This window comes from Pyrenophora tritici-repentis, chromosome 1 (assembly GCF_003171515.1).
Source record: "Pyrenophora tritici-repentis strain M4 chromosome 1, whole genome shotgun sequence".
Classification (NCBI taxonomy): domain Eukaryota; kingdom Fungi; phylum Ascomycota; class Dothideomycetes; order Pleosporales; family Pleosporaceae; genus Pyrenophora; species Pyrenophora tritici-repentis.
In genome coordinates, this window is record NC_089390.1 from 700,463 (window position 1) to 722,385 (window position 21,923).

The following is a 21,923-nucleotide window of genomic DNA, read 5'->3' on the forward strand; positions in this document are numbered from 1 at the left end:
CAGCTGCGCTCACAGCTTTCTAGAATCAACGTCAACGCCGTCAACCCACCCATTGTACCCCGACCACGACCGCCTGTATCATCACAATGGCTCTCGGACCCAGCGAAAACCACGCGAAGACTAAGACCACGTACGTCCAAGCTCCTACCGCCGACAATGGCTCCCACCTTCCCCGAAAACAGGCGCGCTTCGAATGCCGTCATACGCAACACCCCCATACAAAGACGGAGTAGGACGGCACACGTACTGACACTGGTATAGATGGCACATTGGCTCATGGGGTAACCCGTACGAGGGCGGCGGCCGACCCGGCAAGGGCGTCGTTACCTACGCACTGAGCCCCAACCGACAGCGCCCCATGGCCACTTTCATTGCCAAGGGCTTCTGGAACGTCGTGCGCCGATCAAGGAACCAGGTCCTTTACTTTATCCCGCCGCTTGTCGTCGCATACGGAACTATGCAATGGGCCATTGAGAGGTGAGTCGATAATACGGATCGGGGGTGAAGATGTGCATGAATTGGGACAGACGGCATGGGGTCAGAGGCTGACAACAGCAACAGGAACGAATTCCTCAACTCCAAGACCGGACGTGCCCTGTACGGCGATGAGGAGGAGTAAGGCAAAGACCGGATAGAGAGTTGTTGGTGGGGTGTGTGCATGTTCAGAAAGGCAGCTGATCGGATGCCGACCTTGACAGTTTTCTTTGCAGAGTCACCAAATAGACTGTACAACCAATATTTGCATCATCTCCGTCTTTCCCGATTGTCCGAATTATATCAAGTCCCTCCAAGTCCACTCACAGTCTATCTTGGTTGGCATTGGCGCCACTTTCTACTATATGAACGTCTGCAGCCCATCACATGGCCCCTCTTTCAACACCTCATACTCAGGTACGACGCCACCTGCGAAAGGCGCAGTGATGGTAACAGTTTCCTGATCACTGGGATACATGGTGATATGCCCCTCGCCTGTTGTGTCAGCGGCGATGACCAAACCGCCTCTTCCACCAACCAGCCATAGCTCCTGAGAGCTGTCTTGAGGCAGGGTGACGTGGGCAAGACCGGCGATGAAGTGTACGAGCCTCCAATTTGTTAGTGTGAGTTCTTCATGGGTAGAAGGAAAATAAGTGAGCTACATTAAATATGCAGCAATCATGCAGCAGCAGAAGTATAACTATATATCTACGCTAATGAATTGACTTAGTTACTCACTGAGGTACAGGCGCTCTATGCAATCCACCATTGAACCGCGGTGGCTGAATTACGTAGGCTACGTTTGTAGCATTGCTCACGGTTGCGACGCGGCTTCCAGTGATGCCTGCCTGCGAAGTCACAGCGAACGGACTATGTTTAAGGCGCCAGCATTGGATTGCAGTCGTGTTCTGTGGCGTGGTCACTAAAGCCGGGACAGTGAGGTAAGTCGTGTTCGCGCTTGAAGTTTGCGCGAACGCGGAGAGGCAAAAGCAGAGGGCGGAGATGTACGGAGATAAGTACATGTTACAGGCTGACGATGAAGAGATGAAAACACGGGCAGCTACACGACTTTCTATATCCAACCCGAGGATTACTCAGAAAGTCGCATTTCGGCAAGTCAGTGCTGATTACGCGCCATCGCGTTCCGGTTGATCTCACTGCAGTCGGACCGTGATGAGGTGTGGTGAATGGTGCAGGGCTAATCGATTGGTGCGTGCCCGTCGATGTATCAGACATGGCTATGCTTGCGAGTTGGTGGCTAGCCGGAGGCTGCTTGGTGGTACGATGACAGTGAATGCATACGCCATAATGAGCATTGTTGGTACGCCAGGCGGCGATGAAGAGTTGATGGCAGCTTGACGTGGGCGCGACGTCCGGTGCAAGTCTAGGTTCGAGGTCGGGCGGATCGCTTAGTCAGTCGGCGCATCGGTGGCATGGGAGGAACTTCGATGATTCTGTCATATCTTAGCTTTCGCCATCAGTGCGTACCCGCCACTATAGACACTCTCACTGCCAACGCGCAGTCGTCTCTTCGGCGTGGTATCCCTTTCACTCTATTAACTTGTACTATACCCTTACTTTCCATTCCCTTGTATTTCTTCGCTCAATTCCATACACGACTGCTACACGGCCATGTCGACACTTCTCCGCCGATCAGGCAACCTAGCGCGACTTTCCCGACCTGTCCTCCGCCTCGACGCCTCGACGAGGGCACCGCGCACATTACGAGCACCAATACCACAATGTATATACTTCCAGCAGCGGGCACGGCGGTTTGCGACTGGATCACCAGAGGAGCCGAAAGGCAGCAAAAATGACAAGAGGGAGGACGACAAGGCCGGGCCCAGTGAGCCTGCAAAGGCGGAAGATTCAGGAGAGTCGGGGGAGCAGATCAAGATGAGCAAATTGACAAAAGAGGAGGAAGAGCAACTGGACAAAATAGTGGCTTTTGTTTCCATGGGCGTACCAAAGTCGCAGAAACAGAATGTCAAGGAGGCAATGGATGAAATCAAGCGGACGGGGATACCAGCGGAGCTTCGGGAAGAGATGGATAAATTGGAGAGAGGCGAGAAGCTGGACTTGGCTACAGCGGCAAAGATATCACGGTTAACCACAAAAATGGCACGCAAGGCAGCCGACCAACACGTCTACGAGGACAAAGCTACCAAGGACGATGCGGCCAAGGAGCCACAGCAAAAGGCGGGCGCACACGATCCAGGCCCAGGAAAAGGCCCCAAGGGTAGCGCTGGCGGTGCTGGAGGCCCTGGCGGCATGGACACCAACACAATGATCATCAGCGCCTTCCTCGCATACATCACCTACAGGGCAATCTACCCAGGCGAGAACTCAAAGGAAATCACATGGCAGGAATTCCGCACAACTTTCTTGGACAAGGGACTGGTTGAGAAGATTGTCATCCTCAATGGCAACAAGGCCAAGGTGCACCTGCACCGCGAGGCCGTCGCATCCATGTATCCCGACTCTCCCGCCATCAACCAGGGCTTTTACTACTACTTCACCATTGGCTCTGTCGAGGCTTTTGAACGTAAGATGGACGAGGCACAGTATGAGTTGGGCATCCCTAGCTCAGAGCGGATACCTGTTGCATACTCGAGCGAAATCTCCTGGTTTGGTACCTTCCTGTCATTCGGCCCTACTATACTCCTTCTTGGTGCTCTCTTCTACTTCACCAGACGTGCTGGAGGCGGTGCAGGTGGCGGTGGCGGTGTCTTCGGCATGGGCAAGAGTCGCGCAAAGAAGTTCAACCACGAGACAGATGTCAAGGTCAAATTCTCCGACGTCGCTGGTATGGACGAGGCCAAGCAAGAGATTATGGAATTTGTCTCCTTCCTCAAGGATCCCAGTCGATTCCAGAAACTCGGTGCAAAGATACCCCGCGGCGCTATTCTGTCTGGCTCACCCGGTACTGGTAAAACACTGCTTGCGAAGGCTACCGCCGGAGAGTCGGGCGTACCATTCTTCAGCGTTAGTGGTTCCGAGTTCGTGGAGATGTTCGTTGGTGTTGGTGCCTCACGAGTTCGAGACTTATTCGCCAATGCCCGCAAGAGCACGCCATGTATCATCTTCATTGATGAAATCGACGCCATCGGCCGTGCTCGTTCAAAGCAGAACTTTGGTGGTGGCAATGATGAGCGCGAGGCTACCCTCAACCAAATATTGACAGAGATGGACGGTTTCAACACTACTGAGCAAGTAGTAGTACTCGCAGGTACCAACCGACCGGACGTTTTGGACAAAGCCCTCATGCGACCTGGTCGGTTCGACAGGCACATCAACATTGACAAGCCTACTATGGATGGTCGAGGACAGATTTTCGGTGTGCATCTGAAGAAGATCATCACAAACGAGGACCTGGAGTTCCTGAAGGGTAGGCTCGCGGCTTTGACGCCAGGCTTCTCTGGTGCCGACATTGCCAACTGTGTGAATGAAGCTGCTTTGATTGGTAAGCCTTACTTCTGTTGCATGCATGTCTCAAACTAACATACAACAGCTGCCCGCGCTAACGCTGATACCGTGGCCATGGTGCACTTCGAACAAGCCATTGAGCGTGTCATCGGTGGTCTCGAGAAAAAGTCACTGGTCCTCAAGCCCGAAGAGAAGAAGACGGTTGCCTACCATGAAGCTGGCCACGCCATCTGTGGATGGTACTTCAAGTGGGCAGACCCCCTCCTCAAGGTTTCCATCATCCCTCGCGGTCAAGGTGCACTCGGATATGCTCAATACCTCCCCAACGGCGATACCTACCTTATGAACGTAAACCAGCTCATGGACCGCATGGCAATGACACTTGGTGGACGTGTTTCCGAGGAACTGCACTTCGAGACGGTAACCTCTGGTGCGTCAGACGACTTCCGCAAAGTGACGGCAATGGCGACTGCCATGGTCAGTAAGTGGGGCATGAGCAAGAAGATCGGCTACATCTACTTCGAGGACGGTGAGGGCCAACAACTCACCAAGCCCTTCTCCGAAGACACAGCAAAGAACATCGACATGGAGGTCAAGCGCATTGTCGACGAGGCATACAAGCAATGCAAAGACTTGCTTACAGAGAAGAAGCATGAGGTCGGTCTCGTTGCTGAGGAGCTACTGAGGAAGGAAATGTTGGGTCGGGAAGATATGATCAGACTACTTGGACCCAGGCCATTCGAGGATAGCCAAGACTTCCACAAGTACTTTTCAGGCGAATATGGCAAGGCACCTGGCTACATCGAGCCGAAGGGGAATGACGGGGTCAAGGGACCCCTGGTTCCACCCAGCCCAGCGACTTTCAAGGACTTGGATGCAGGACGGTGATACCTGTAGAGGTTTATTTTGTCATGCATAACATGAGCTGGACAGTCGGGCATGATGGGGGGGGTTTCATTCCACTCTACCGGTAGAGATGCATGCGCAACTTGACTTGTAGCATAGAAGCGCATTCTGTACAATATTGTCCATCTGGCGCTCAAGCGACTAGAGGAAAGATATTCATTGTAAAGTTCATCGTTCTTGCATGTGCTCGTGTCTGGTGGTGATGTATTGTGGAAGACAGGCAAATGGTGCCAGGATGGGTGTGCGGCGGACGTGATGCCGGCGGCTCAGCTCCCTAGTCCCACATTTCGCCTGCGCCCCAAGATCAGCGTCATGGCTCCACAGCACACCATTAGACTTCAACACGAGGCGTCCTGGGCGCCTAAACTCTTGCGCCCCCCGCGTGCACATAGCAAGGCGATGCTGCGCCCCAGGCTAACAATAGTATCCTTATAACCACCATCACACAAGCCCTCATTGACCCATCATATCTCATTAACCTTCTCAACTCACCCATCGACAGCATCTCACCATGGGCCGCTGGACAGACATGGACAGTGTACGCAGGCCGCCTTATGCTCCATGTAGCCCCTCTCAACTCTAATACCCCATCACAGGATGCACAACGCCTACCCCCTGGTTACGAGCGTATCGGCTACGACGCCGACAAGCAAACATACACGTTCCGCGACGCCGACGGCAACATCTACGAATCCGAGCCTGGGAATCGCTACAGCAAGTTACGTGCGACGGGCGAGCGGTATTCAATTGATTCAGAGGCCGAGGCCGAGGCGAGACTGGTGCAGGACGAGGTTATGGAAAGCGGGAATACGGAAGCGGTGAGGATGATGATGCCTTTTGCGCTGATTGTGCTGGTGTTTATGATCTCCGTGTTCATCCTGGTGAGGTGAGGGCTGTGAGGTGTAGCGAGGGATATCAGAGGGCGGAGATTCGTCAGGGTGATACATATGAGGCCATTGCGAAAGTGGAGGTGCAGAGGCTGCTGAGGTTACATGGGAATGAGAGGCTGAGGACTGGGCATCTGCGTGCCGAATTGTGGGCAACTGATCCGATGATAAGCAGTATGCATTTGGTTGTCTGGCATTTGCTACGAGTGCATATGTCTACTTCCATTACCCTTATCAAAAAATGCATGAGTTGCTTGTTGCAAAGCATCCCATCGCTCTCCAGTATATCCGCTCAGCACGTCTCTTTTGGAAAAGCCAGTAGTTTGGCTTGCCGACTACAGCCCTCTAGATACCAAATGATACACTCCGGCCATGGCCATGATGCATTCCATATCTCCTGGGCATACACGAACCAGATCCCACGTCTCTTACCAATACTTCCGCCGCTAGTCACGGTTGTTGATACAACGTCTGCACTGCTCCATACGGCAAATGCTGCACCGCATAACCAAGTTCAGATTAGTGCCATCACAACGTGCGCAAGCCGTACCACGTTGAGGTCTCCAAACATGCTGACAAACGACGGGAGCCTCTTCGAGAGCTTCTGGCCTACGCCCCATAATATGGCCCTCGTCGGACTTCGGGCAGGTACAAGTCTTCCACTTCTTACCACAGTTATAGCAGAACTCATAACCGCAGCGACAACTACAATCTGTGAGATTCACGGGAATTCATGAGGAAGGACACAGTAGGCGTACCTGATATGGAAACAACCATGATCTAGCTCGACCATGTTCTTGCATTGCGAGCAGCGCTGCCACATCACCTTTTCTGCTGCAGCAATGAGAAGCTTCGTGTCATCATCTTCAGGACAGACACCCTTGTGCGCTTTGTTCTTGCAAGTTGTGCAGGTTGCGGTGTTGCAGCTACGGCATTCGGCAGTGCTATCCTTGGTCGTTTCTTCGGGAATGCGCCGTCCGCATGTACTGCAGAAAGTGGCGTGCACGAAATCGTACTCTGCCTTCTTGATCCTGACTTCTTCGAGTAGCTTGTCCGGGAGGACAGATGAGTGTTCGTGCGAGCCAGAAGTGCTATTGATGTAGAAGGGAGTCGGTACTTTGCAGCAGCGGGGAGGGAAGAGAGTGGCGTCCTGATGAATGGAGAACCTGAAGAGGTCGATGATGCAGTCGTGGCAATAGATGTGCGAGCACGAGAGTTTCATGCTAACTTTTTCCTCCTTGTCGTCACCGCAGGCACAGCACATGGCGGTTGGCTTTGGCTTTGGGTATAGCTTCGACCTGAGACCTTTCTTGGGCGGTCGTACGGTTAACTTTTGAACGCGGTCGTTGTCGCTATCAGATCCTTCGCTGCTGTATTCTGATGCGGCGAACGAGACAGCAGAGTCTCCATCCAGATTATCCTGCTATATTGTCAGCCTGTGGGTATGCCTAGTGGACAATTTCGAGAATAAACTGAAGGAGAGAAGCGCAACTACCTCTTCATCAAAGAGCTCCAACTGGTCTTCCAGTACGTGACGGAGAATTTGGTAGCTCAACGCTGAGTCCGTCTCAAGCTCAATGTCTCGAAGAGCGTCCATGATTTCATCAAGCCGGATTTGGACAACAAGTTTGCCAGTAGCGTTGTCCAAACCAGTGACATCCATCGTGTACAGAGACTCAGACGCGTAGGTGTCGGGACAAGGTCTTGCGATGGCGGAAGCAGCTTTGCCAAATTGTTGGTGTGTGGGGTTGACTAAAATGAAGCGCGAGAGACAAACAAACTTGAGCGATTGCACTCTCTTTCCCGAAACGGCAAGTGGTGGATTGGATAAGATTGCTAGGCTCTCGATTACCTAAATTGTACTAGGCCGTGAGTGTTACTCCATGGGACGTCTATAAGTGGCTTAGGGATATGTATAGACAGCTTGTGCGAAGCTTTCTTCGCGACACTATTGTTTCTTTTCCGAACACTACGACATTGCCCCATTTTACACACGTTTAAGGTTATCTGCCCTTCTTCTCGGTCATATTGCTGCAGCAAGTGTGAGTAGACAAGTGATGAGAGTGTGCTGTGATGCAAGGAGGATAATTATGTGCCCAAGGGCTGCATTGAGAGTGTATGTGCTAGAACCCTTCTTTGCCTTCTAGGGAAAGACGAGTGGTATTTATACGCAAACCAAACCCTCCAGACCATCTCACATGCGTTTGGTTACAGATAACACATGTTCGTATCATAGGGACCAAAGGTTCTCGTACATTTTCCAGTCATAAGAGGGCAATCTCATCTCGGTCAGTTTATATTTGTGAGGCAAGAGTTGAAAGTCCTCGGAAGAGCTCCCGTTAAAATGATGTAATCGATGGTTCTTCAGTTTTGCTATTCGTGTCATACAGGACCACCGTGTCTAGACCAGTTACCATGCATTCATATAAAGCAATTTCTTACTCAAGTCCCCATCTGTGTAACATGGCTCAATTCCGTCTTGGCTAGTTATTATTTGTGTTATATTGAGTAACCTCAACTCAACACCTCTGTTGTGTTCAAACCATGTAACTTGCAGGATCACAGATGCTAACATGCTGCCCGAATCTTGGAGTTATTGTAATAGTCTTATGAGTGACAGATCTAGTGGCTTGAAAACGAAATTGACATTTACTCGTTGTCAAACTGCTATGAGGTACACATCTTTTTACTTGGTTGAGTCAGATCTACCCACAACTAGCACGGCCATCTGCCAAACGCGGTCAACGCATTGCTAACCCAGTCGTCGAACCGTTTACGGGTGATGTCTTTCCTCACCGATGGTTCAGCAATGCTGTCCAGGCACATTCCTCGCTTGAACCAACACAGTACAACCTTATCTATCGCGCGGCTTTGTACTCTTAACAGCTACCATAGATTTGCAATTCCATTTAGTAGTTCCTGTTTTGGTAATACATCTTTCGCAAGGTTGTTTATACACATGTATCATTACATAACTAGGTCGCGTTCCACTACCTCACCATGGCACGTGCAACACAGCACCGCCATAGCGCGTGGGGGTGGCCCAACACGGTCTCGTGACACATACCACAGTAAGCCCAGACAGGACAGACTCAAGCCAAGCACTTCGGTATGTAGCTAGCCCGAGAACGAAAGGTTGCAGAAAAAAAGGAAACTAAATGGTGACCGAGAAAGGGCCCGATCTTGAGGAGCGGTGGCGTCCCTGGTTGCTACGCGAGTAAGCCACTTTGTGGGGACATGGTTAGTCTTGCATTGACCCTGCTTTTGATGGGCGTCTTGGGTCTGATAGTGCGGGCCTGGGTCGTGTGGGGGTGGAGTGCGGCTCCGGCGTTTAGGTGGCACGTGGGGACGTGCGTGGCAGGATATGGCAGTCATCTCTCGTGCGTGGTATCGGTGAGCAATGAGTAGGGTATCCTCACGCACCTTGCTGATGATGTTGGGTTGGATAACACGTAATGAAAATAAATCAAGATGACAATGCAAGTCCCGTATGCCGACACAGTGAAATGTTCATTTGATACTAACGACTGCCATTTACTTTAGAGACCAGACACCATTTTCTTGGATAATCTCAATGGGTCGGTTCTCGTCCAGCGATCTCCGGCCAGCCTCGAGAATTGCGGTTGTCGCGATGGTGTTCTTCAAAGTCGGTAGTGGCCGCGCATCGAGCTGGTCTAGCGTGACCTTGCCTGCGTTAAGGTTGTTGACAGCATCAATGAACTTCTCAAATGAGATGTATCCATAGCCCGTCTGCCCTGCAAAATTGCCCTCTTCATCAGGAGCGTACTTCATATAGAAACTGCACACGGTTAATATATGGATTTCGACTTGATGGATCATACGCATTGACTTACGGATTATACCAGAGCAGTCCGCCCTCGTCATCAGTGACGTCGTAGCCTCGCTTGGCCTGGTTGATACGAATCTCTCCAGTAGATGCCATGTAATGGAAGTATTGATTCGAGTGTACACCAGCCTTTTGTGGGGCTGCCCAACCTGCTGTGTAAACGCCCGTTCCAACCTTGCTGGGGTCATCCTTCTTCACCCAGTTGGTGAGAAGTGTGATTGTGTCCTCGGTGGCAGGGTCGCATCCCAGACCTGTTGCAATTCCCTTTGCGGCGCTAGCCATGACACGAACAGGTTTCCAGTCGGGAATCATCGATTCGTTGACGTCGATGTGGTGGGAGTTGAGGTAGTAGGAGATATCTGAATCAATACCTGCCCACGCTTTGAACGTCTCCAGCTGACTCCTGATTATCTCGTTAGTCACTGACACGGTTCTACCTGAGCATTTGACTGACTTTGGCTGGCTCATGTAGGAGTAAAAGTAGTTGAAGTCACCCAGCTTCTGTGCCCGGAAACGCGCATCCGCATAGGCGGGATCATATCGCTTGTGGTGCTCAATGTAAACAAACACGTTGTGCTTTTTTGCGGCATCAAGAAGCGCTTGATGGTGTTCCAACAGTTTCACTGCAGGCTTTGTGATCAAGACATGGATTCCACGTTCGATGGCATACAAGGCAATCGGGTAGTGAGTGGTATCAGGGGTGAAGATGGTGACTAGAATGCCGAAGGTCAGTCACTGCAATTTACAGTCTTTCTGTCCGCAACTTACTCGCACTGCCTTTTGGAAGCGCGTCAATAGCCTCCTTGTACGCGTTCGGGTCTGTTTTCCCTTGTTTCGGGAACTCGTCAAAAGATACATCCAGACCATTGTAGGCCTCGGAGATGTTCTTCTGCAGGTGCTCGCCTGGCTAAGATCAGCAATCTGCATCGGTAGAACAATCTACTCATAGGGCGACGTACGGATGGCGGGGAATTTGCCGCCCGATGTTCCAACCATGGACAGCTTGCCCACCTTGCCGCGCCTCCGGAGATCAAACAGCGTCAGTCCTACGACACCGACCTTCTTGTCTGATTTTGAGGCACCGCCTCCTACGAAACCAGTCGTGTACTCGCCAGTACCGACCTAGGTTTGAGTTAGCCCGAAAGAAGCCCACAATGGTGCGATTGTTGCACGTAAGCAGCCGATGACGCCGCATGGTATGATGTGTACACTACTCAAGGCGGTAATATGACAGGAGCGGTGTGAGACGGCATATATTGAGGGGTAGCTCACCATGAGAACTTCTACTGGCGCCATGATGAGGGTGGTATTTGGTGTGGCAATGAGGACGGGAGTGAGTGTTCAATTGGGATAGTCCTCAACTTGTGTAGTGTATTTGTGGGTGGTGGGCGCATGCAATACCCGACATGGCGTCGTCGGCATCTGAAGACTCGACGATAGCGACGGAAAATCATATAACTAGCCCAGAGACGCGATGAGGGGCACCCAACGCGTTCTGCCGGCAACCGCGGCCGGATGACGTTACGTTATGCCACGAGGCCCTCTGTGGACACGCAACGTACAGCAGGCCTCGTGCAAATTCCCAGCAGAGACAGCATCTCGAATGCGTCGTATAAACTCGGTACGCCTGCATCGAGGCGCGTGTCGTCCATGTTCGGCGCATCACGAGTGCTGGGCTTGGAGGGGTAGCAAGCTTCCCCAGGCCAAGCCATCTTCACCCCACGCCCCCGCGCGCTTCCCATTGGTGGAACAACTTGTCGACACGTTCCCGACATGCAACCCTGCCTTATGCAACATCTCCAACCACCAGGAATCCGCCGATTTAATCATCCGTATAGAAAAGGCCGCACTCTGTCCCGCAGTTCGCGCAGTTGTACCCCGAACTCGCCAGAGCCCTGTACTCTTCTTCCACCCTAGTTGTCGCGCTGTCAGTGCCCTTGGCGAATGAGAGCGGTGCGTTCGTTGCCATCTCGACAACGGCCCTACGTAGGCGGGCCGTTGAGGCGCCCCAGTAGTATTGAGTGGTGAGAAAGTGGGATGGGATGAGGACCGCTCTCTGCCGAACTAAGCTGTGAATTACTTTGCGCCGACTGTCTCCATCTCGCTACTATATTAAAGCTGACCGAACCCATAGCCGCATCCTTCATTACTGTTTGGCCACTTCCTCTCTGCCGAATCTTGATTTCTGCTGCCTCTCCCTCCCTCTCTCTTTACCTTTTCATCATCTCCCAGCTTCGGCTTCGACATCCAAACATGGCAACAAACGGAAATGGGACCAATGCCCACAGGGAACGCACACCCCTCCGACCGGGTATCTACTCACCCACCATGACGTTTTTCGACCCGGAGACCGAGGAGCTAGACATCCCCGTCATCAAGAAGCATGCAGTACGACTAGCAGAGGCTGGTCTCGTCGGGCTTGTCACCATGGGGTCTAACGGCGAGGCCGTCCACCTATCGCGAGCCGAGAAGACTGCAGTTACGCGAGCAACCCGCGAGGCCCTAGACGAGGCTGGCTACCAAAACGTCCCTGTCATTGTAGGAGCATCCGAGCACGGCATCAAACTCACTATTGAGCTCTGCAAAGAAGCCGAGGCTGCAGGTGGCGAATACGTCCTCATCGTCCCTCCCAGCTACTATCGTTATGCCATTGACGAAGAGGCAATCTACGACTACTTTGTGAAGGTTGCGGACGGCTCACCCCTCCCTATCATTTTGTACAACTACCCCGGTGCTGTTGCAGGCATCGACATGGACAGCGACCTCATTATCAAGCTTGGCAAGCATCCCAACATTGTCGGCACAAAGTTCACATGTGGCAACACGGGTAAGCTCACACGTGTTGCCCTTGCTACCAATGCCTGCACAGCCAAAAGCAACGGTAGCGGCTACATGGCCTTTGGCGGCATGGCCGACTTCACAGCCCAGACAGCTGCTAGTGGCGGATCCGGCATCATCGCCGGTGGTGCCAACGTGCTTCCCAAGACGTGCGTCAAGGTCTGGAATCTGTGGGCCGAGGGCAAATATGACGAGGCCATTGAGCTGCAAAAGGTGCTCAGCAAGGGTGACTGGGTCCTCACCAAATCTGCCATCCCTGGCACCAAGTCGGCCATTCAGTCATATTACGGTTACGGCGGATACCCACGTCGACCGCTCAAGAGGCTGCCGCAAGAAAAGGTGGATGCGGTCGCTGAAGGGATCAAGGAGGTCATGGAAGTGGAGAAGAAGTTATAGCTCTAAACCCTGATTTTTCCCCTGCTGCTATGAAACACTTGCACTCGTCTTATCATTCCAATTTCAAGTTTTTCTCTTCTCTCTAGCAACGCACACCGCACCTTCTTTTTGCAGGTACTCGAGCGAAAAGCAACTTCTCACTTTGCATTAACGAAACATGGTTGTACATACATGTCCCTTGTTATCAGTCTTGTTTCCATCACACTTGAAAATTTGACATGTCGATGCATACCCCACATGTGCATGTCCAGGACCGTTATATCTCCCACGTGATATAGCATTTGCATGTGATTTCCTGAAACGGAACAATCCCCACAAAAACACATGCCCTGACGTGTCCCTGTCGATGTTGTGGATGAGACATGACTCGGTAACGTGAACGGTTTCAACGCAAGAACGCAAAGACGCGGGTCACGTGCTAGCGCGACATATTCGCATTGCAGGGCTGCATTAAGGTTTCGACGTACCCCACACCACCCTGCAATGGAACACCCCTCATCTTACAGTGACATTCGGCGTGGTGGCCAGTGACATACATGTGTACATGGTAATGCGATTACATCGTCTGTGCGTCCATCACGTTTTCTTGCACACCGATAGTGCTCATACCCGGCGTGTCGCAGTCGCGGTCGCGGACCCCCAGTTATCCTACCCTGCCCTCATTTCTATCAACCGTGCAGACCCATCTTTGGCAGCCGTTGAGACCAGACCACCAGCTCCAGGGTCCCCGTCGACGCTCATTACTCACAGACACCACCACCAGCCACACTCCGCACGTCTCATCTCTTCCACTCCACAATTCGCGGTTACCGGTACTCCGCGTCGGCTTCTACATCCGCACCCACGCACCCTTGCCCATGGCTGCCCAAGTGGTCTGACAGAACAACTTAGCCCACCTCACTCAAACCCCCCAGTCTAGCCCAACCCAAACCCGGTGAGCAGGTGAGAGCACAAGTAAGTAAGCAGGAGACATGGGAATTATTAGACGTGTTTCCAGATCAAATTCAAGGCAAATATTGGGAGCAGAACCAAGGTAGGTACGCCGAGTGAGTAGGTAACCGGCAAACATGCGCGGCGTGGCGTGGCACCAACCAACCAACCAATCCATCACCATGCATCGTCAAATGCTGATAATCGATGTACTTACTTACCACGTGCGCGTCAAAGGGAAAAAAACCTGTCGCACAACAGCATCCTTTCATCTTAACGTTACACCGCTGCCCGCTGCAAAGAGCAGGTGTCATGTCCAGGTGCGCGTGTACTGTACCGGTGTGTTTCCTTCGGTCAAACCTGCGGCTTTGTGGCGGTCGGTCATCGGGGGAGGAGTGAGGAGAGTGTATGGGCGGCGGCGGCGGCGGAAGGATTGCACTAGTTTAAATTTGACCAGACCGAATATTTCCCCATGCGCGTTCGTACTGTTGGTGGTGCGTGGTTCGTGGTTCGTATGTGGTATGTTCTCGCCGGGTGTGGACGGGTGAGATTTAATATGCGTTGTATTAGCCATCTCCGGGGGCTATTGTGAGAGCAGAAAACAGGTATGCAACGGTGCTAAACACGTTGTGTCTTGTTTAATAATGTATATGTAATTTTTTCGTGACTCTTTGACGGCACGACGACCGTTCAAAGTCCTCCATTACCCCCTGCTGCAGCTGCTGCAGTTTGTTATTGCGCTTCCTTCCACTCTCCCATCATTCGCGTGTCGTTTCGTAAAAAGTAATATCAACCCAAATGATCCCACAATGAATAGATATAGTGTTACAGTCCAATCCAATCCATCCCATGTCTACTCATTGTTGAGTTGTCCAGAAAGCCAAACCAGTGCTTATGTGGTTCAACAAACGCCCAGACGCCTAGTTTTTCCATACCCCTCCGCCCCACCGCGTGTCCTGATACTCCATTAACTTTCTCTACGCCACCTCATCTCAGATCGCCAAACCGTTCCCCAGACTCGTCCATCGGTACAAGGATAGTACCTCTCGTCGCTTCGCCGGTGTCATTTCTCTTGCGTGGCCGTGGCCCTTGATTTGCGCTAGTGTCGATATCATCACTTTGCGGAAGTTTCTCTGCCATTCTCGTTAGTCATGTGCAGACGGATACAATCATCCGCAAGCATGCTTACCTGATACTCCGTGTTGAGCGTCACGACGGCAGCTTCGTGGGCGCGGACAATTGTTTCGCAGGCCCGAATCACGCTGTCATTGGTCTCGGTCGAGAGCTTGTCGGCCAAGAGAAGTAGGATGAGACTTCCTTGTAAAAGATACTGGAATGGGTTAGCGCGGATCTTCTCTTACTCCTACAGACGGGCCTGGACACTCCGGCGTTTTCCGCGCTTTCCATGTGGAAACACGGACAAAGCCGGCACGTGTCATGTTGAACATGGGATTTGACTTACCATGCCAAAGAGGTAGGGCATGAATGACAGGTCTGGATCGACGTCCAGTATCTGCTCGACGGCACGGGCGGCGGCGATCGCGTTGGAGCTCGCTGCGAGGAAGGACTGCGAGCATATCCACATGTTGTCGTCTTCGAGTAGTGCCACGGGGTCCCATTTGCCGTGCAAAAGGATATGCAGTACGTACATGATATGAGTGGCGTAGGCGGCGACTTTTCTCGTTTGGTGGACCCATTCGCCTCGTACTGGGTCTGGGGTGCCGTTGGGTTGCGCTTCCTCGTTTGGACCGCAGCCATGTTGTGCCTTGAACTCCTCGATGCTGTAAGCGTAGCGTTCCAGTTGGCGCGTAATCTCAGCCTCGTGTAATTCCCAGGAAGTGCGCTGACCAAATCTTGGGTGGTTCTTCTGGGCGTTCAAATCTACAATGTCTCCGAGGATTGTCATCAGGGGCAGGAAGAAGCCAAAGACATCATGCCTATACCAATTAGCAGAGTTCAGTGGAGACCAGCGGTGATACATACGATGTACATTGGAAACTGAGTCCGCGTTTCCGTGGTCCGGGGTGTCCGGTGTAAAACTCGCCCGCCTGCCAGAGCGTGTCTGGGACGGGCTGGAACAAGTCTTCGCACTCATTGTCCAACATGGCGAGTGGGCGGTTGTAGCAGAGACCAAGATGCCTGTCAACCATGTAGAGTAGCCACCATAGCCGGCGTCTTTCCTCCTTCATCTCCTCGATCAGTGCTGCAGATGGTGTGCCGACGGGCACCTGCGCACTGGAGCCATCTGACATGCCCACATCAATTTCTCCGTCAATAGCAGCTGTCTCACGCTCTTTGGCAGAGCCCGGCGGCAGCTCTCGGCCCAACTTGAGCTCCCTCGCCAATGACCATGCTGCATTCCACCACCGCAAAGAAGCCGCCTTGTACTCGCTTGCGGACGTGACAACTCCCAGGTTGATATATGTTGCCACATCGTCTAGCGTGCTGGTGGGTGCCATGGCGCTATCGGATCTCCCGTCGTACCGCCCTATTGCTCGGTCGACTCCAAAAGCGTCATGTGCGGCGGATGAAAGTCCAGGTCCAGGGGCGAATCCATGTGAGGAAGGCGAATGAACCAGAGGCCTCAGTAGATCCACCGTCAGATTCCACATCTTCTGGCTAATGATAGCTCTTGCCGAGGGCGAAGAAGTAAGGTAACTCGCTTCGCTTGTTTGGGCGGCTACCCAAAGCATACTGGAAAGCAATGCCGGGCTGCACTTTCTCGGTTTGTGCTGGCGGAGAAAGCTTCGTTTCCTGAATACGGAGCCGAGAATGTAAGGTGAGCGTGGTTCCATGAAGACGGACGAGGAGCTTTGGAAGTAGAATTCGAGTAAATCGCATGCGGTGGAGACGTTCATAATGGTGCCAAGGTGTGGTAGAAGGGGCTTTAGGACCGGGTACCTGCAGGCGACCATGATGCCACCACCATGCTGCGAAGAGTTGACGCTGACTCCCGACTGTGGCGACCCGGTGTCGGCGGATCCATAGCTGTGCGGCGATGACTGTCTTCCGGTTTGTTGATAATGCATTGGGTAGCTCATGTTGGCGTATTCGGAGGGAATCGACACTGGAGTAACCTTGGGACCGATGAGATGCATGCCTAGAGCTGTCAGTAAGTACCGAAGCACATTCCACAGTTGCCTGATGCCGGGATTTGTACACGTGGGAACTGATCAAGGTCACGGTGGCGGTCGAGACTACGTACCATTCATGGCATACATCAACTCTTCGCGAGGCATCTCAGCATGCATAGAAGGATAAGCAGCACCAGATCCGAGGAGCAGAGGATCGATCATCATGTGGTTTACAGGTGGGTCGAAAGTCGCGCCAGGGTTCATGGCCTGCCAGTCACCGGTAGGCAAACCGGCCTTGCCTTGTGGGAAATGCTGAACGACGGGCGTTGCTTCTGATTGCGACCAGACATCCTCGTCCATTTCGGTCATGACACCAGGACGCTCAAAATAACCAGTCATTCCATTGGGGGTCTGCGGACTACCGCCACCAGCAGCGGCTTCTTCCCTCTGCTTTTGGATGTGCCTTGGGACCTAGAGGGCGTTAGTTGATAATGGGTAGTGTTAGAGTCATGCTTACTTTTCCTCGTCGTTTCTTTTCACGGTTATACTGGCAGACGTATTCGAGCTCTATGCATCGCGAACACGGGGCCTGGCCGTTGCATCTTGTTCGCATGCGGTGGCAATGATCGCATGCCCGGCTCACTCTGCGCTTAACCGGGGCAGAGCCTCGACGTTCCAATTTGAGAGTTTCTGTGGTGGTTGTAGCCTCCATGATTGGGCGTGTAGTGACTTTCAGCACCAAGTGGGCGCCTTTGTTCCTAACATGAGAGATCAGCAGCTGCCGGTCCTCGCACCGAACATTGGCCGACGTACTGGTTAGAGGATTAGTTGTTAGTCGGTGGCGACTTGAGATGGGAATGCGTTCTGACAGCAGACGGCAGACAAGGCACTTTGTGACGTCGCGGGAGTACTTGAGGACGAAGGAGTCGGTTGCCGGAAATCTGGGGACGACCACGGGTCATGGGATACTTGGGGAGCATATGTGGGCCTCCGACAAGGCTTTAGGTGCCGAGGGTACAGGGCGACTTGTCTAGTCCTAGGCTGCAAAAGACATGTTCCCAGGGTCAGGTTGACGATCTGTGGCTTGAAGATTCCATGCGTCCACGCGGGCTTCGAGAAGCGAGATCAAACGGGGAGCGCAATATCAGACGACGCAATGTTTAATTCGAGCCCCCATGGACGTCTGAGAGCTGCGACCCATTGGCCAGGGCGACCAGGCTCTGGGGCAAAGGCGTGGCAAGGGTTGTGAGCGACATTGCACTGACAAGGCCGGGGGCCGGAGCCGGGGTTGGTCGAGATGCGAAGCGCATGATTTGGACAAAGGATAAAGACAATTTAGCCGGTGGGAGTAGAAGGATGCAGGCTGCAGGTGAGGTCCACTTTGTGCCCATGGGAGCTGGGAGCGGGGCTTCACGCGGTTCGCTCCTAGCGCCACGCCGTCTGTTCACACTGTTCACACTGTTCACACTGCACGCCAGCTTTCCCGCCAATCGCAGCCGGCATGCAGCCACCCATCCTGGTCTTTTGCTAGTCTTTTCCCCATCCCGCGCCGTCTACCAATACCTCGTACGTACCTGGCACTTCTCCAGGTTGTGGCTTGTAGCGCCTGACCCACGACTAGTGACAGCAACAACGGTCGTGAACTATCACTGTCATCATCATCATCATCATCATCATCATCATGTAGTGACGTCTACTTGGGCATTGTCATGATTTGCACACAGGCAGCCGGTTCCGTTTCATGGCATTGTACATACTTACTTAAGGATGCCATGTCCAAGATGAAACCCGATGCCGACTGCGAGCTTCTCGTCGCGGCATGGTGTCGGCGGCGGCGGGTCGGCCAATCAAGACGGCCCCTAGACCCACTGGCTCAGTCGAGACCCGAACACATCCACTACCCACTACATGCACTACGACAATGTCGTCGAGTCGTCTCCACCACGGAGCTTCTAGGTAGCAGTCAGTGTCGTCTCTTCTTGGTCTACTACACCGCACGCTGGGTGCCGCTGCATGGACCTCAACGCCAACAACGTTCGGACCTCTAGCCAAACTTTGCTCTCGCTCTGGTTCTGCATCTGCAAGCGAGGCCGCCATGCCTGCAAACCCACCTCCGATGTGTCGTCGGCCCAACGTCACCGTTTCTCGTCTATATGCGGAACACGCCTTCCCCTGCCAGCACACCACCAGCGCCGACAGTCCAGCTTCTAGGAGTTGTGATCGACATGAACACACATGACAACAGATCTCTATTACCACTCCGCCCCAGGTATAGCCAGGCATGCTACTCAGGTACACGTTACACGCCGACTTCTAGAAGACTTTGTGCAATTTATAACCCGTCCATATCATCTCGCACACCCACATTGCAATTCTCATTTCCTGCCCCACGCGGGCGCCAGCTGTCTAGCACCATACTCCCAAACTGAAACCCTCTGCCCGAACAAAGCGTCATCACATCTTCGCGCTCTCCGCAATCTTCATCCAAATTTCTTGTCACATCACGCGTCGCGACTTGGCCAGCACTTGCCGGCCCGTTGCACTAGCTCAAACATTCCTGGCTACCGGTGGACGTTGAAATTTGCTTCTTCCGAGTCGCTGCCAGCACGAGGGTGCGCGACACGTCTGCAGCGTGGCTGCCCCAGTACGAGGGCGGGCATGCACTGTGAAGATGCAATGCCCACCAATCTGCGCCTCTCGGGTCCTGCCTCCCGTGTGCAAAGCGGCGCAATCATCTGCGTGTCGCCTCGACTGTGACGCTGTCGTCTTGGCCCCTACTATCTCTGCGCCCCCAAGTCATCATGTACACACTCGGTCTGGTCAAGAGTCATGGACCACTAAAAAGGCCGTCTGCTCGGGGGCCGTGAACCACTGGGCTTATGAGCTCCGCTTCTCCACACAAGCCAAGCTCATCGCTCATAGCTTACCAATTCTGAACAATCCTGCGCAGATCGATCAACACTGAAGATACCTCGCTCTCAGAGACGCAAATGGCGAATCCTTACTCGGATCCCCACATAACCCTGCTACACATCGCAGCAAGCGTCAAAGGTGGTGTGCGTATGCGTATACGTGTGTGGGTGGCGACGTGATTCCAAGACAAAACTCCTTGGTCTCAATATCAAGACGTAAAACTAGGAGTGCGCGCTACACTAATTGCCAGATTAAGGGTCCAGCTTCACAACCACTCAAAGCCCAGGATAGCTAAATTGGCCTGGCAGTGCAGTCCGGGTGTGGAAAGACCCGGGTAATACGATCTAGGTACCCAGCCCTCGTTTCTGTCTCATTGTCTGTGGGCACACCCGGTCTTGCTTTTGCCATGTACCCCAGATTATGACTGCTGCGAGGGTGGTCAGTGTTTCCAGGTCGAGCACCCTGTCACGAAGATCTGGGGCGCCGTCAGCTTCGGCTGAGCGGAAAGCGCTTGTGACATTTACCATGTATGCTTAAATGTCCCTGGTAATGGTATGATTCTCCACCACACCGATAATGCTTTGCCTAGCATGGTATTTACCGCTGACATCAAGCCCTGACAAGTAGCGGGGTGCCGCCGCCGGCCGCCAACCGCTTCGGCTATGCCAGAGAGCAAAATAGCCGTAGTCTGACAGCTACGGCCTGAAGCCTCAAAGCTGGGGAAATCAAGCTCCCGCCTAAACCCCGATGGGCTTGGGAGGGTGCAGCGAAGCAAAAATATTTGCCCGCTGCGTCCGCATAGCCCGTCGCGATTATGCAGCCTGGCGCATCGAGCATTAATGCGGGGAAAGTTATCAGACTGGGGGGTGTGGGGAAAGGGAAACGCAGGTCAATGCCAGGTTGACGGACGATGCGAGAGGGCAGCGAACGTTGAATCAAAGGGCGCGAACGAGCATGCATCGGCCTTGCTCTTAACATGGAACCTGTCCTGCTGATGAGGTGCATGAGCCACTATGGATGCGATGCAGGTGCAGGTGCAGGTGTTCAGGGCGCACCAAAAAAATATCCTGGGGTTGAAGATATACGGGTACCGCAGCGGCCTCCCGTGTTCCTTGAGAACAGACCAGTCAGCATACCCCATGACACTGACACGCAAACACACGTGGTTTGTCGTCTTGTCCTCGGCATAAGGTGAGAAAACGTCGGATGTTTCCCGTCTCGCCCGTTGTTGTCTCGAAAGCAAGCGTCACCTCCATTGCATAATCTCACTATATACACGCAGCCTGTCTACCTCTATCAACGGCAACACCCGCAGTCGGACGTCCACGTTAGGTACCCCAGCCCAAACAAAACGATAATGTCGGAAACTCGTTCGCCCAAACTGGCGGTCAGTAGAAAAAGACCCTTTACCGGGGTCCAATTGTACAGCACGCCACCTCTTTTCACTCCCTCGAATGGTTTCAGACAAACAGTCCATGATCCGTCAATCGGGGCGTCTGCGGTGCGACTTTGTGTTGCTTTAGCGCCACCTGGGTAGTCGGACCCGGAGCTTCTTGCAGATCTTTTCTTTGTTTTCTGCGACAAATCATGGGGTGCATCGGGGGGTTATTCTTTTCTTGGGCAAGGACGGGAGGGTCTGGTTATCTTTTACATCTGCCGTGTCGACGGGTCTGGAGTACAGATACAGGTACAGATACGTACGTACATGCTAGCGGGAAAGAAGGACCATCGTGGATGGAACGTGCGTTGGCGTTCGTGATTCCCTCATTTCCTCAATGGCGGATGGTGGCAAAAATATCCATATATCCGTTTACATACTCATCTATTATATAGGGGCTACGCAATACACTTGCACATTCCCTTATCCCCCCTCCCTTACTTCCCTCCCCCTATAAGTCCCAGCAATATACCCTCTTTCCTTTCCTCTCCTACATCCCTCACCTCACCAAGCTTCTCACCTCGGCACAAACCCCACCCCGACGGACCAAACTACCGCACCCCATCCCTTTCCAGTCTAGCTTTCCCGGCACTAAATCGTCGTCTGAGACAATTCTGGAAACCGCAACGCCCGATCCGAACGCGGCGAGCGACCGAAGTTTGCCCGGCTAACTCAACCTACTGGCCGGGCTTACTTACGTGCCAGACCAGACCAGGGGAATGCGCTTGTTGCTTGTAATTATCACCGTAAAACGTAAAACGTACACGGTCCATGTAGCGTAGTTGAAGGGATTT

The 21,923-nt window shown here is 53.0% G+C and overlaps 9 protein-coding genes across 9 annotated transcripts; 4 read left to right on the forward strand and 5 right to left on the reverse strand.

Moving 5' to 3' along the window:
• Positions 1–86: 86 nt before the first annotated feature.
• On the forward strand, positions 87–619 carry PtrM4_002610 (UcrQ domain containing protein; the record flags this gene model as incomplete). Its single annotated transcript, XM_001930312.2, has 3 exons — positions 87–130; positions 262–477; positions 562–619. The coding sequence occupies 3 exons, from the start codon at positions 87–89 to the stop codon at positions 617–619; spliced, it is 318 nt and encodes a 105-aa protein (XP_001930347.1).
• Positions 620–835: 216 nt separating this feature from the next.
• On the reverse strand, positions 836–1,496 carry PtrM4_002620 (uncharacterized protein; the record flags this gene model as incomplete). Its single annotated transcript, XM_066102647.1, has 2 exons — positions 836–1,082; positions 1,213–1,496. 2 exons carry the CDS (start codon positions 1,494–1,496, stop codon positions 836–838), a joined length of 531 nt encoding a protein of 176 aa, XP_065964849.1.
• Positions 1,497–2,106: 610 nt separating this feature from the next.
• PtrM4_002630 (HflB, ATP-dependent Zn protease) lies at positions 2,107–4,788 on the forward strand (the record flags this gene model as incomplete). The annotated part of the gene is made up of 2 exons (XM_001930313.2): positions 2,107–3,937; positions 3,986–4,788. The coding sequence occupies 2 exons, from the start codon at positions 2,107–2,109 to the stop codon at positions 4,786–4,788; spliced, it is 2,634 nt and encodes an 877-aa protein (XP_001930348.1).
• Positions 4,789–5,317: 529 nt separating this feature from the next.
• On the forward strand, positions 5,318–5,696 carry PtrM4_002640 (uncharacterized protein; the record flags this gene model as incomplete). The annotated part of the gene is made up of 2 exons (XM_001930314.2): positions 5,318–5,344; positions 5,403–5,696. The coding sequence occupies 2 exons, from the start codon at positions 5,318–5,320 to the stop codon at positions 5,694–5,696; spliced, it is 321 nt and encodes a 106-aa protein (XP_001930349.1).
• A 718-nt stretch (positions 5,697–6,414) lies between these two features.
• PtrM4_002650 (RING finger domain containing protein) lies at positions 6,415–7,356 on the reverse strand (the record flags this gene model as incomplete). Its single annotated transcript, XM_066102648.1, has 2 exons — positions 6,415–7,116; positions 7,189–7,356. 2 exons carry the CDS (start codon positions 7,354–7,356, stop codon positions 6,415–6,417), a joined length of 870 nt encoding a protein of 289 aa, XP_065964850.1.
• Positions 7,357–9,227: 1,871 nt separating this feature from the next.
• PtrM4_002660 (D-galacturonic acid reductase) lies at positions 9,228–10,836 on the reverse strand (the record flags this gene model as incomplete). Its single annotated transcript, XM_001930316.2, has 6 exons — positions 9,228–9,492; positions 9,548–9,943; positions 9,995–10,253; positions 10,309–10,443; positions 10,500–10,662; positions 10,813–10,836. 6 exons carry the CDS (start codon positions 10,834–10,836, stop codon positions 9,228–9,230), a joined length of 1,242 nt encoding a protein of 413 aa, XP_001930351.1.
• Positions 10,837–11,362: 526 nt separating this feature from the next.
• Positions 11,363–11,509, reverse strand: PtrM4_002670 (uncharacterized protein; the record flags this gene model as incomplete). Its single annotated transcript, XM_066102649.1, has 1 exon — positions 11,363–11,509. One exon carries the CDS (start codon positions 11,507–11,509, stop codon positions 11,363–11,365), a length of 147 nt encoding a protein of 48 aa, XP_065964851.1.
• Positions 11,510–11,793: 284 nt separating this feature from the next.
• On the forward strand, positions 11,794–12,774 carry PtrM4_002680 (DapA, Dihydrodipicolinate synthase-N-acetylneuraminate lyase; the record flags this gene model as incomplete). The annotated part of the gene is made up of 1 exon (XM_001930317.2): positions 11,794–12,774. One exon carries the CDS (start codon positions 11,794–11,796, stop codon positions 12,772–12,774), a length of 981 nt encoding a protein of 326 aa, XP_001930352.2.
• A 1,922-nt stretch (positions 12,775–14,696) lies between these two features.
• On the reverse strand, positions 14,697–17,490 carry PtrM4_002690 (transcriptional activator xlnR; the record flags this gene model as incomplete). Its single annotated transcript, XM_066102650.1, has 6 exons — positions 14,697–14,837; positions 14,894–15,034; positions 15,167–15,641; positions 15,688–16,804; positions 16,910–17,249; positions 17,296–17,490. The coding sequence occupies 6 exons, from the start codon at positions 17,488–17,490 to the stop codon at positions 14,697–14,699; spliced, it is 2,409 nt and encodes an 802-aa protein (XP_065964852.1).
• Between the last annotated feature and the right edge of the window lie 4,433 nt (positions 17,491–21,923).